A 14,766-nucleotide genomic window follows, 5' to 3' on the forward strand; every position below is an offset into this window, starting at 1 on the left:
AAGACCAAAGTGTGGTCAATATGCCCCTTCTTAGAATTGGGAACAAAACACCCATGGAAGGAGTTACAGAGACAAAGTTTGGAGCTGAGACGAATGGATGGACCATCTAGAGACTGCCATACCCAGGGATCCATCCTATAATCAGCCTCCAAACACTGACACCATTGCATACACTTGTAATATTTTGCTGAAAGGATCCTGATATAGCTGTCTCTTGTAAGGCTATTCCGGGGCCTAGCAAACACAGAAGTGGATGCTCACAAGCAGCTATTGGATGGAACACAGGACCCACAATGGAGGAGCTAGAAAAAGTACCCAAGGAGCTAAAGGGGTCTGCAACCCTATAGGTGGAACAACAATATGAACTAACCAGTACCCCACCCCCTTCCCCGGAGCTGATGTCTCTAGCTGCATATGTAGCAGAAGATGGCCTAGTCGGACATCAGTGGAAAGAGAGGCCCCTTGGTCTTGAGGTATATAAAGCAAACTTTATATACCTCAGTACAGGGGAACGCCAGGGCCAAGAAGTGGGAGTGGGTGGGTGGGGGAGGGTATGGGGGACTTTTAGGATAGCATTGGAAATGTAAACGAAGAAAATACCTAATTAAAGAACATGTGTTCACATTTTAAATTAAATTTGGCAATAAAATTGAAAAAAAACTTGAACTCTCAAAGGGATCTTAGAAGTTAGGTAGCACTTACTGAAGCAAAGATTTTATTCTTTTTCTTTTTCTTTTTTTCTTTTTATTCAAAAGAATCTGGTAAAGATCCATGAACAAAACAGATGTGACTCATCCTAGTTATTCATTTGTTCTATGCTTTTGTGTATGTGTGATTCATCCCCAGGCACAAAATGTGCCCAAGAGCTTACTAGAGTGATTGTTAAAATTTGCATGATCTCTTTTGAAATTTCCTTCCCAGGCGTATCAAGGTGTAAGTCAGGGAGAGCTGTGATGTAAGAACTGGGGCTACCAGAAGGTGACAAGTCCCCTGATCTGTGTGTTCCTGCCCCAAAGAGACTGACCTCAAAGAACTGGAGACCCCTGCTCCCATAAAGAGGGAAGATTCTGTGAAAAATCTTGATTAAGTTCAGGGATCTATAACGAACTCTTTAAAAGACACATAAGTAAAATCTATCTTGCAGAATCCGAAAGACCTAGATACTCTGTAGACTCTATGCTGTGACTCCCGAAGATTCAGAAAGGTTTCATGTGTGAGGATTAGCTTTGAGATGTTCTCCTTAAGAGAGTTATTATTCTTCTGCATGCCAGGACCTGCCAGAGACCACCATTCATATCTCCAAGTGTCCTCTAGGGATGCGGAGTAACAGCAGCCATGTTGCTCTGAGGTAAGCAATCCTCTTGCTATGATGTCTGTCTCTGACTTTGACTTTAACAAGGAAGTGGTCCCCATGCTTCAACACTGTTCCAAGCATAATATAATCACTAAATAAAGTACTGAATGAAGAATGAGTTCATGACGAAAGATATGGATTAATTAACATACTAGGGATCAGTTTGAAGTAGGCAAATCACATTTTACTAGGGGGCTTTTCTACAGTAGGGTGTCTTTCTTTCCAAGTCATGAACTATAATGGGGTCAATCAGTGAAGCAGGGTGTGGACACATAATCACCTAGATCTTTCCAAAGTCTTTGCACATTTACTTCAGTTTTATGTATAAGAATCCAGAGACTGAATGAGCATCTCAGGAGCTCAGGATGTGAACAGCAAACTAGGATCCCACGGCTGACTAGAAGAGACCAAGCTTCCACTTGCTTTGTCAGGTTCTTCCCGAGACAATGGTTTAATGAAGCAAAACCCAAGTTAGAGATAGTGAAGACAGGCATCTAGAATAGACAGATCAGAACATACAATGGTGTGTCGAAACAGCATTCAATATAAACTGCTCCCGTGTAAGTTTAATATATATAAAAAGATTATGATGGAACACTTTACCAGAGAAAACAAAAAGGGAAAAAACTTTATAACTTCAGCTCAGTGTGGTTATAAAAATGTAATCAATGATCTCCAAAGTATTGTCAAAGATTTTGCAAAAGATTTTGAGGCCAAAGAGTCTCCCTTTGAGTAGCCAACAAGAGACAACCATATCCTTTCTCCATTAGGATCCTCATCGCCCTTTCCACATGGAAAGCTGGCTTCTGCATTAAAATGCAATTAGCTTTCCCTTCTAGCAGGGTACTGGGCAACACTTAATTAATTCTTAAAGTTCAGCCTTATTACTTTCTGGAGGAGTTCCAGACTTTAACAGATGAAGTGTCCAGAAATAGCCTACGCCTGAGAGGCTGCAGACAACACTATTTTGTATCTATAGATCTTAGTATCCTCCGTAATAGTTCAGGATGGAAACTCAGCTATGACATTACAGGCTCTGTAAAGGTCTGGGTCTTACTGTAAAATTTGAGGAGTGATTGCTACAATACTTAATTGCTTCAACTTTTAAGTAAAAAAAAAAAACCAGATTTTTATTTTTTGTTTTGTTTTGTTTTTTAAAGAAAGGGCATCCAATGTCCATGGACTGGGAGATAACCACAAAATTATTCTTCTTCTGCTTGCCATGTGCAATACTAAGAACACTAATTTGAAGATCAGGAGCTTCCAGAAAAGTCTTGTCTGTAAACTCTTGGCAGTCAAAGGAATCTGTGACTCTAAAGAAAATCTCCACTTCAAAGACAGATGATGTGTGTATAAGTGGAACTTATTACGTTACCAAAAGAAGAGAAGATGGTTTATAAAGTATATACAGCGAGCTATGTGACTGCCATGTCTCCCTCATGAATTTCATCAATTCAGTGGTTTTCTAGGCTGTAGATGGGGTAAGGGTCATTTTCGTCTTGTGCTTGAGGAAATAGCTCAGTCTTGTTTATACCTCAGGACTCAGTGCTTACTGCTCCCACAAACCCTTTCTTCCATAGATCTTTAAGTCTCTTTTTGTTTTAATTATTTTTGCATCCTTTCAAAAATGCCCTTTTCAAATATCAATATTCCATTCACATCCAAATACCACAGCGTACATTTTGTCTGACCTCCTGCTCACCTCTTTTTGTTGCTTTTCAGTGAAAAAACAAAACAAAACAATCGATTCCACTGTTCCTTTGCTTCTTTGCTTCTTTGCTTCTTTCTTTCTTCCTTCCTTCCTTTCTTTCTTTCTTTCTTTCTTTCTTTCTTTCTTTCTTTCTTTCTTTCTTTCTTTCTTTCTTTCTTTCTTTCTTTCTTTCTTNCTTCCTTCCTTCCTTCCTTCCTTCCTTCCTTCCTTCCTTCCTTCCTTCCTTCCTTTCTTTCTTTCTTTCTTTCTTTCTTTCTTTCTTCTCTTTACTAAAACTAAGTTTTGTGGAAGTATGGATCTAGACTGTGTGTTTCTCAGCAAGTTCCCAGAGGCTCGAACAGCTCTTGACTTATACAGATATATTCTAAGTGTTTACTACATGCATCATGCAACAAAAATATAACCACCATGGGGAAGATGATTTTTCACTCACCTGCACCACACCTGTGCAGGAATCCAAAAAGATGCAGCCTTTGGGCTCTTTGGATATCTTTTCATCTTTGTAAAAGTTCATAATGTAGGAGTTATCAGGCAACTGAGTCAGCTGGAAGTAGCGCTTTTTGAACGACTAAAGAGAAGATAGAAGGAGAGTTTTTGAATTCTGTTACACTGTTACTCATGGAAATGACAAGGCTTCAGATTGATTTCATCAGCAAGGCATTGCATTTAGAGCAGAAGCTCTGACTTCTGTATAGTTAAAATATTAGAGAAAAGATAAATTTCATGCAAATGGCTTTTCTCCATGCTGTGCCTTGAGAAGAGATATACAGAAAGGTGGAAGATCTGGGATTGATTTTGAAGTGTCCTTACCCGAACAGTGACAGTATTGTTCACAGTGCTGTTAAAATTCCCCTTGTAAAGCCAGCCAGACTTGAACACACCAGTACCTCCAGCTCCCCCACCGCCCTTGGATGATGAGTGGGATGTGGTATCCTGAAACAAAAGTCATCATTAGCAAGGCAGCCAAGCCTTGCGGAGCCCAGATCTTAGACACTGCACTTAAAAAGGAGACTTCTTTTTCTCCTTGACTCATCCGTAATAATCGTGTTCCCTGTCAAAACAAACATGATTCATTTTGTTTAAAAGCCCCAACACAACCGGCTTCTGCTGCTCACCAGAAAGAGATTACAAAGAAGCCAGTGCAGGAAGGAACTAATTGCCCCCATGCTTTTAACCTGTCCCTTGCAACAGCCACTTACTTCATCCTTATCAGCATCTTCATGGTCAACCTCAAAGGAATGTGAAGGAAGTTTCTCTGGCTTGTGTTCTGCTCTGATATTTAAAAAAGAAGAAAGAGAGAGAAAAAAAAGTCTAGTTTGTCATTTGATTATCTTGCTTTTGTTTTCTGCCATTCCCAAGATCACAACGATTCCATTAACATTGTTTCAGGTTTTGTAAGCTTTGCAAGCTTAATATCTGGGGTTTCTTTTTCTCTGGGAAGTGTTAACTTTCCCTTTAGGACCTTGTATCTTATCTCTACTAAGTGCACAATTTAAAGGGAGGAGTTATAAACTGGTGTAGATTTGGACATATCTTTTGGTATTGAATGAGAGAGCAAAGAGGATGGATATAAATCTTAGTGTTTTGGCCCCTGCTCTGCATTCTGAAGCAGGTTACTAAGCAATGACACTTTTGTGAGCTTTTCTGGGTCACCAGTATGTGACATAGCCAATGTCACTGGATGATTGCACAAGCAGCCTCAGGCATGAATGGACTTGATTCTCCAGAGGCAGGCTATGTTTTGGCTCTCAGGTTGTGTCATGCCTGTGTGGTAGCTACCTCAGAAGCCCACTCAAATAGAGTAATGTATGCTGTGCGCACCCTTTGGCATCACAGAAATATCTGATTTGGCTGTGGCATGATCAGACATCCCAGAGAAGCAAGAAGGCACACATGGCTTTATATGTGAAGATAAAATAAGTTTGAAATAAGTTTTCTTGGCTCAAGTCTGTCTCATAACGAATGGCTGGCAGAAGCCAGACTCTCCACTCAAAGTTTAAGCTTTCTTTGATTGTCAGCCCTTTGCCACCTATTAAGGCCTAAAAGTCTCTCATGTGCAGACATCCCATTTAATGTTTTAAGATGACATGTCATGTAGAATCTGAGTCAGTGTATGAGAAAAGGAAACCAGAGGTGAATTTGTTAATCCCATCATAGATCCCTTCCTGAGCTAACAGTGTTCTGAAAAGAAAGGGAGAGGGCTAAAGGCTCCTACTTAACTTCATCCTGTGCGTTCCCACAGGATGTTACCTAATGGGTGTAGAGTGCTCTTTGATTCTCCCTCTGAAGGACAGCATAGTGCCTGCATCACCGGAAGAGATAGCACAGAAGACAATCCCATTCATTGTTAAGCACTGTCCATGACTTAACAGATTCTGAAAAATTAGAAGGCATTTACATCCATCACTATCACCTGCTCCCCCAGCCCCATTTCCATCCCTGGGTTCCACAAGCTACTGTGATGAACACAGGACCTGGGGCTGAGTGTTATGGATGAAGTGTGCCAATTTCCTTCTCTACTGTTTTGTCTGTGGTCTTTGTAAAATCTGGAGACCTGCTGATCAGTACTTGCATATGGTAAGAGTCTTTCTCAACAGTAAAAGAGGGAAGGAGAGCTGGAGTAAGTGTTATTTGGAGATTATCCTCTTGGGCTGGGTAGGGGTGGATAAGAGATAGGGAGTTCTTAGGAGCTACTGCCACTCACTAAAGCTAAAGTGTGAGCTCCAGGTTCAATGATCAAGGCTGTCTTAGAAAATAGGGCTGAAATGATAGGCTAAAGCACTCGATGCTGATGTCGTGGATTCTACATTGCTCATAGAGAGACGAATGCACTTGTTACCCCTTCCCATGGAGGCTATCTCTTTTTGAAGTCTGGTAGGTATTTAAAACATATCTGCTAATAGATACATATAATTTATATATTTACATACCCAAATTAATTCATATAAAAAACCCCAATAAGATGTAATATTACATTCTCTGGCCACAGCTTATTGACTGACAAGTTGGAAGATTTTTAAAAATATAGGCAGAAGTTGAGTATTCAAACTTAAACACTTGTGGATTATTGCTCTTTGTCTAACAACAGATGTGTGGGGCTCCAGTCTTGTTAAATCATGCTATTTTACAGAGATAAACATGAAGAGCACAAGGGCTACGTATATAAACACACTGAAGAGATGGGATTGGAGGATTTATGTCTCTTTGAAATGACTTTATCAGGAAAGATGACTTCAAATCATCACTGAAAACACTAAGAATACAGAATCTTTCTTCTTTGCAGAGTCTCAGATATGTTCCAACTCATCTGGGCTAATTGTCACAGTGACATTAACTTGTTCTGCTCCTTTTGGTCATGGTCACCTTCCTGGGAAGGCATAGGAAGCAGCCTCCACACACAGCATTACCTTCAGACCTGAGAAACACTTCCTACAACACTCCATTTTTCTGTAATATCATATTATACCACTTGAACAAGGAACCAGTCCTTTCACAGTTTTGTTTGATTGACAAGATTAAAGCCTCTGACTACAATATTTTCCTCTTTCTCTCCAATGAGAGCTAATATGTCATCTGGATTTTAGGGGCAAGTTCAAATGGCAAGTTGCAGAGCAAATTAATTGTTTGAAATGTTTTATCTGGAGCATGTGCATTATGTATTTTTAATTGATTAGGTATGGCAGTAAAGAGAGAGTGGAGGAAATTTCCATGTTAAGTCATCGCACATATTTTTGTAAATTGGAGAGAGGGTGATCTTAAGAGCTATCACCACAAAAATGAGGATATGAAGTGATTCATTTCCTAGTCAGCTGGATTTGACTATTCCTCAATGCCTCTGTATTTCAGAACATCATTCTGCACATGACAGGAGCATACCCAGTGGGTATATATTTTCCAGACCAGTCATTCCTCTAAGTCATAGGATTCTTAGTTGGGCAATATTGATGACTAGTTTTCTTTTCTGGTAGCAAGCATAGCACTGTTCAGCATTGTGATGCTAGCCAACAGGGGTGAAGCTTCCATGTCAGGACTGATTTTTTTCTCCATGTTTTATAATTCTAAATGTGGTATTAGTGATAGGGTTTTACCATAAAATCAGTGGAAACAGTATTACAAGATATGCTGAACAATGGTACGACTATTATGGGCATAACCAAACATCTTTTTTTTGCTTCTAAAGATGAAACACATACTGGACACCTTATTCAGGACAATAACTTGTGGCTACATAGGTCATAGACCTTAGATGATAACATACTACTATGATTCTGCTAAATATTAATCCAACTCCTAATGACTTATCACTCCACCTATAGATTAATGCAGTTCTCAGCACTCATCAGACAGCTCCTCCTTGCAATAGATGCCAGTTAGCATAGAGACAGACAACTGGTCAATATTCAGGGAATAAGAGGCTTTGAAATACTCATCTCTTAATGAGACATCTACATTATACTCCCTCCTGTGAAGGCTCAGAGATTATTAGAGAAAAAGAGTAAGGAAGGTTTTTTAAGAGACAGAGGTGGTGGATGACTGAAGCATCATAGTATTTTCTAGACATAACAGGGCACATATGAACTTGCAGCAGCCATGACAACGTGTGCAAGACCTGGCTGAATTCATGCCAAACAAAACAGAGCATGGATTGGGAGGCAAGCAGGAAGTCTTACTTCCTACCACAGCTACTGAAAACTGGTGGCTTCTGAGAAAGGGAGAGCCAGATATTAATTAATTAATTAATTAATTAATTAATTAATTAATTAATGTGTGACACTGGTTGGCTGACCATACTCCAGGGGATGGGACCACATCCAAGAGTATTTAGACAGTACAAATTGGACTCATTGGGTTTAAAAAAAAAAAAAAAAAAAAAACAACAAGTTGGGTGGGTAGAGAGATGAGGTCAAATTCATGAGGATTTAGAGGAAGGTTCAAATATTATAAAAATATTTTAACTGAAACTCTCAGAGAATTAATACAAATAATTTGGAAAAGAAAACCAAAGAGAAAGGAGTGACTAAGTATGTGTCAGACAGAGTGATGGAGGTTGGTCACCCCTAGATGTGTGCCTTAGGATGACAGTGAGGAACAGCAGGTTCTGTGAGGAGCCAGGGAAACCTCCTCCTGGTAGAGAGAAACATAACTGAGGTCCTGTGAGGAAAGCAAGTTTGGAGCACCCAGGAATGAAGGCTGCCACAATAGAGACCGGATAGAGGAAGTGAGCGGGGCAGAAAAAGCTTCTGAGTGCAGGAGGCAGGCAGTGTTTAAACCATGTCTGCGACTCCAAGTGACTGAGGACTCTTTCTCCCATTGGAGTCCAGGGCAACACACCCCTTACCCTACCTTAAAAGAGCAATAGGACACTGCTGTCCTTTCCTGAAGTCTGCATGATTATTACACATTATTTTTTTCTCTCATTTAAAGATAGCATTAAGGTTGTACCACCGTCTATTGCCTTCAGATTTCAACTTGAAGGAGCACTGGGTGGTCTCTAAGAACCTTTGGAGTCTGAAGACAAAGACTGCCCTGGGGTTTCATAGTTTGAGTTTGAACCTAATGTAAGTAATAATTTACAGAGGTTCTCAGTTTTATCCCAAATATCCTGCTATTGCCCCGAGAAGGATTGTGGCAATATCTGAGTGCCTCTTTATCTGTAAACTCAGTGCCCACATTTCCCATGTAAAATGCAACAACTCTTCCTATGATATGTGGTTATGAGTTTTACATGAAAAGATGTTATGTATCACACCTGGCATATTCTAACTCTGAACAAATATCTGTTTATCTAAGGTGGGTTTTTCTTTCTGTTGTATTGAGACAGGGTTACAGATAGCCAAGGCTGGCCCTGAAGACACCATGTAGGTGAAAATGATTTTGAGTTCCTGATTAGAAGAAGCTCCTGCTTCTATGCCTTGAGTGTTTGGTATGTCCCACCATGCTTAGCTTCCTTCCTTTAAAATGAATTTCCCTTTTTGCCCACAGCTAGTCCAGTTCAATGGGTGATACTTGATTTGATCTTTAGCCAAAAAATATACTGTTGGGAAATATTCTTCTTTCTCAGGTCAACTGTGGTAAAGTTGCTTGTTGTTGCTGTTTTGTTTTGTTTTCTACATTGTTTATCTCTGTATTTTACCCATGCAGTAATGAAATAAGCAGCATAATAATTTTTCTGATGCCATTTGACTCCCCCAGGAACTCCAGGCCTTATGTTGACTATGGGAAGCCTTATGATTCACGTTCTGGTGAAAGCAATGCATCTCCCTAGCTTGCATTTTTGAACAAACACTCAAATAGATACAGGGTTCTTAAGAGTTAAAATTAGCTTAGCATACTTGTACATTCAAATAGTATGTTTCACTCTTCCCTACTTTTCTATAATTTCATCTTTTAAAATTTTATTTTGTAGCCTTAGCAGCTTGGAAGAAGAAGTGGTCAGTTTGAATTGGTGGCGGACATAGGAGAGTTCCTCTAATCCAGGAGGCATGAATGTGATTCACTTCTAACAGCCTCATAAGGCCTAAATAAATTAGTCTGGTTCCACTACTGACCTAAATATGGATAGTCTTTAGGGAGTGGGTCTCAGCTTTGTAAAATCATTAAAAAATTATTCTACTATGCAGTGTTGAAGTATTCATTATTCAGGGGCATATACTAGGGAATTCTCCTCTTTAAGTGATAGAATATATTTTATGTGGATATAAGAAAAAAACCTAAGACTTCTGCCTTTGTGTCAGACTTTCCCCTTTTTACTCTCTACTTCAACTTCCTTTAGATAATATCAATGAAATTCTCAACAATATTTCAGTCACTTTCTCTTACCATGTGGGTGATATGTTCACGCATGGTATGAAAATTTTACTCGGTAATCATGCCCAGAATCTCTCCTCAATGGACAAGCTTTCTATATCTTTTTAATGGAGGAGAATTCTGTGATCATGAAATACTGTGTTTACCTCTTCCATGACATCATGACTATAGTAAGTTAGTATTTGGTAGTGAAAGTGCCCCATGTATGTAAGAGAGAGGAAAGCGTTTTGCTCAAAAGCGAGGGCCAGGGGAGATCATTCACTGGGCAAAGCATTTGCTGATACAGAAGCACAAGGATGGAGGTTTCAATCCCCAGCCTCCTTGTAAATGTTGATGGGCATGGTAGCCCACCTGTAACTTCAGAGTTAGAGACACAGACAGTGGGTAGATCCTTAGAGCAAGACAGGCAGCAAGACTAGCCACACTGGAAAGCTCTAGATCAACTGAGAGACCACACTGCTATGGGTATAGTAGAGAATAGACAAAGATGACTCTCAATACCAAGTTTAGGTCCCCATGTGCACTTGAACACACACAAACGTTCATGAGCACTGCACAGACACATGCAAAACTAACAGGAGTTGAATGTAGCTGCCTAAGTCCATCATGGAAGCCATGGTCTTTCAAGCATGAATATAACTTCTAAGTTATGACTGATTCTCAGAAAGAGAGGGAGAATAGAGAGGGAGTGCAGATGTCAGAAAGCAAGAGAAAGTGTGTGACCACCACTCAGACATCTTGAATGGAACCATTAGCTAAGACACCCCAGGCTGTGACAGGAGTTTCCCAACTAGTAGTTACAAAAGGCACTCATTAAGGAATCCTGAGTTTTACAAAATGTTTATAAATATGTAGGAGTTAATGCACAGAGTTGTCTTTGAAAAAAAAAAAAGAGACTTCCTGTTTTGGCTTGCTCTTCACAGTGAGATAATTTCTGAGAAAAGGCTTTCTCCTCTCCTTTCTCTTCCATGACACTTCTTGAAATGTAAGCCAAGTGATTTCTTAAAAGGCGTTACACCCTGGTGGACATTCCACAGCGAGAATAAAGTCCAAGCTCTCCTCCAGGGTTCCTAAGGTCCTGGGATTGTGTAGCTCTGCTTCTCTCCAGGCCTCACCCTCCAGCCTCCCAGCCTGTCAGTCTACTCCAGTGATCATACCAACTTCTGCCTCAGGGCCTGTGGGAAGCCTTTTTCCTGAGATCCCAGCATTGGTAGCTAACTGTTCCTTGAGAATACAGTTCAAATGTGACCTTCTAAGAGCTATTAAAAAAAAAAAATCCCCATTTCAGAGCATGAGTTCAGGAAATGGGATAGCACGTACAAATATCCTAGTTTAGAAAGACTTTTCTGGGGACAGAAAATACTGCAAAGTAGACCTGAATTTTGTACCATGGCCAAAATCCAATGAAACAGACAAACGACCCAGTGCATCACTGGAGGAGCGTGTAATAGACACTGAACTTTTGATTATTGTTTTTTTGTTTTTTCTTGAAGTTTTTGTATCATGTTTGTTTGATGAACCAAAAAGATGGGAAGTGGGTTTGGCCTAATGCTTACGTTATAATGTTAATTTTGTTCCTCCAAAGTACTCACACAAGTGTCTGCAGTGGCTCTAGTGTCTACTTCCCCAACTGGGCCTGGGGTAGCAGAGGTCAGACATAGATTTTAAGGATGTTAACTCTGGAATACTGGAGGGGAGTGTTTGCTAGCCTCAGGAAGGATTAGAAGTGCCTAGTCTTTGAGCTAGCCAAGGCATATCAAAATTAACAGGTAGGTGTGTGTGTGTTGTTATTGTTGTTGTTGTTTAAACTTTAAGCAACTTATCACCATTTAGAAATGTTGTGCATTGAAATAAGTTACTCCATAGTATTATGTGCTAGAAATTCAGGATTCAGCAGAAAAATTCTCCGCTCTTTGATGGCTTTTATTTTAGTGGGGGAAATAGCAAATAGATACTGGAGTTCAGGTCATGCAGTGGCTCTTGAGGAGAAGCAGAACACAGTGACCTTCCTAGAGACTTTATGGTCCCAAGTGTCAGGGAGGAAGTTAGGCACTTAGTTTCTGTTTTGCTCTTTTTAGATGTATGCCCTTGTGTGGAATTCATTTGCATGCCTTTGCATCCCACAGTGAAAGTACCTAAAACAATATGGAGCAGATATAAATACTGCACAGGACTTGGTCGGAGATCTTATGAACCATGTTGGGCTTTCCCAGTGCCATGGTTGATGCAACAATGAGCAAATGGCTCGTCTGAGGCGGCGCCTCAAAGGAGAGAAGATCAGGTCTCATTCCAAACTCAGACTAAACACATAACTAAACACATAACTTTATGATGCTGGTCAAGATGTTCTGTATCTTTGCTTATAGAATTTACATATTGTACCCTGACACAAAATAAACACACGTATTCCTAAACAATGTTGGAGCTTGCCAAGAGGTGACCTTTACATAGGTGTGTAAAAGCATATGCAGACTTTATAATAAACAGGTAATATATTCTTACCGGGGCAACTGTCGAATGTCTCCAGAATATTGTTCATATTTGTAGTTTACCACGTACCACTGGGAACTGTAGAATTTACAAGCCTGAAATGGACAGAAAAGATGGTTATAAAAAATTGTCATTAAAAGTCAGCTGTGCTGGGAAAATGTTCTCATAATCACAGGTGGGTGTGAAATATTGGCCACTTAAACATAGGTAAGAGTTCTTTATAATCCTCAGACATCCTCCAGTGCCACAGAACTCTACAGACTCCTGGAGGAGGAACTGTTCAACACAGTTATTCTGTTTTCCTCCATTGTCAGGAGACCCAACACAGTTATCACCGAGTCAGAGCTCATGGACGGCTCTCAACGAGCAGCAAGAGTAACTTGTCACTTCGCCCATCATTGATGGTCCTCAGTCACCGTGGATGTGTTCATTTGATTTCAGCCTCTTTTTTCCCACTTTGCTTTTGTTACTGAACTACTGTTCCTCCTGTTCCTTTAATATCCCCAGCATTGTTGGCCTAGCCTGAAGCTGGCTTTTCAGTTCTCCCTCAAACCTATTCTTTTCCATTCACAGAATGTTAAAGAACACTTAGGATTATGTTGAAAATGAAGTTAGTGAATTATGTGTCCTGTATGCATATGTGTCCATTTGTGCACGTGTATGTGGAGGTCAGAAATGGTTTGAGTGTGGTCACTCTCTGCCTTATCTTTTTTTTTTTAATTTTTAATATTTTTTATTACGTATTTTCCTCAATTACATTTCCAATGCTATCCCAAAAGTCCCCCATAACCCCCCCCCCCACTTCCCTACCCACTCATTCCCATTCTTTTGAGCCTGGAGCTCACACTTAGGCAATCCGAGTATGGCAGTGAGCTTCAAGGGTCCTCTGGTTTCTGCCTGCCTTGCACTATCCACAGTTTTAAGATTATAACTGTGTGTCCCCAGACCTAGAATTATGTATGTGTACCGATACAGAAACCTAAGTCCCTATACAGCTCTACTGACTGTATCATCCCCCTAAGCTTTGATTTTATATTATTTATAGACATAACATATTTTCCAAACACCTACCTATACCATGTAGCTTACTGTAATAATCATGGGTTTGTAATAGAGATTTCACTATATCAAACTAGATTCTAAGACTCTCCCTTCAACTCTAAAATGACAGGATTTTGAGAATTAAGCAGCTGTATATTAGGATGACAAGCAGACCGTATCTTTTTGCACTAGTGGAAAAAAAAATTGAGGCAAAAACCATTTATTGACCTATCGGGAATAATGGTCAGTGAGGTTGTCTTTGTAACCGAGGACAAGATAGAGGAGATTCATAGATGCTGCAGGCAGGAAAGTGAAGTCATGACTTCTGTCCAGTTAGATGGAAAGGGGGTATAGCCCACTGCAGACAGGGGGAGTAAGGAAAGTCAAGGAACTAGGTGGAAAAGAACCCTAACCCCAGGCGTTCAGCTCTTTGACTAGGGTTGCTGTGATTTTACTGATCCTTGTCTGGATCCTTGACAACCTTGCTTAACACAAGAGCCTTTCGACAAGGACCCCATTAAGAGGTCTGAGGTAAGGGACTTCAGCTGTGCAAGACAGGTGGGTTAGGGACCTTATCTGTTCTGGATTTCTCTGCCCCTGATTCCTCTCAGCCCCATAGCTGTTTTTGTTCAGGGAAGTGCCCACGCACAAACTGGCAACCGAGGACAAAGCAAGTTAGTTGGAAAAATGGCAGGAGTGGGAGGCTAGCAGGGTGATCACAGAGCCAATGGAGGCTTTAAAAACAATGCTGAACATAAAGACAGAGTACAGCCTGGGAGGAGAGAAAAAGAGGGAAGGGGATCAGAGGGTTCTAAATTCTAGTTAATCATAAGTTAAAACTTCTCGCATGTTATGACATAGTAGAATGACCATTCATAACTATATGTACTGTGATTTCAAAAGGTTAGAAAAAGGATTTTTAATGTCACAAAAAGCAGGCAAAATGTGAGGCAACAGATATTGACTCAGATCTGAAATGACTCAACATATACATACAACGTCATATTATTTCATAAATATGCACATTTTGTTATTATATACTAGTTTTTTAAGTTTAAGAAAAAATCACTTACTGCTTGTGCATGTGTATGTGTGCACATGCATGTGTGTGCACAGACAGACATGCATGCTACAGCACACATGTGGAGGTTAGAGGATAGTTTTTGGAAGTTGGTTCTTTCTACTTTGTGAAGGTAGGGTGTCTCTTATTTCTTGGCATACTTCAGGCATCTGGCTGATTCACTTGTCTATGTATCTCATCTTGCGTTAGGCAAGTTGGTGTTACAGATACACATAGGAACTACCGCATTTGGCTTTTTCCTTCCTTCCTTCCTTCCTTCCTTCCTTCCTTCCTTCCTTCCTT

General features: G+C 40.2%; 1 protein-coding gene across 12 annotated transcripts in view; it reads right to left on the reverse strand.

Annotated features, from left to right (window-relative positions):
• Nucleotides 1–14,766, reverse strand: part of Dock10 (dedicator of cytokinesis 10) — a 249,389-nt gene that overhangs the window by 101,177 nt on the left and 133,446 nt on the right. For all 12 annotated transcript variants that reach the window (XM_021165780.1, XM_029474701.1, XM_029474693.1 and 9 more), the window contains exons 4-7: nt 12,375–12,457; nt 4,265–4,337; nt 3,876–3,998; nt 3,499–3,633 (exon numbers count right to left, since the gene is read on the reverse strand). In XM_021165780.1, the coding sequence (XP_021021439.1) occupies nt 3,499–3,633; nt 3,876–3,998; nt 4,265–4,337; nt 12,375–12,457 (414 nt within the window). The remainder of the gene's footprint in view (nt 1–3,498; nt 3,634–3,875; nt 3,999–4,264; nt 4,338–12,374; nt 12,458–14,766) is intronic.

The sequence above is a fragment of the Mus caroli genome, chromosome 1 (assembly GCF_900094665.2).
Source record: "Mus caroli chromosome 1, CAROLI_EIJ_v1.1, whole genome shotgun sequence".
NCBI classification, from domain to species: Eukaryota; Metazoa; Chordata; class Mammalia; order Rodentia; family Muridae; genus Mus; species Mus caroli.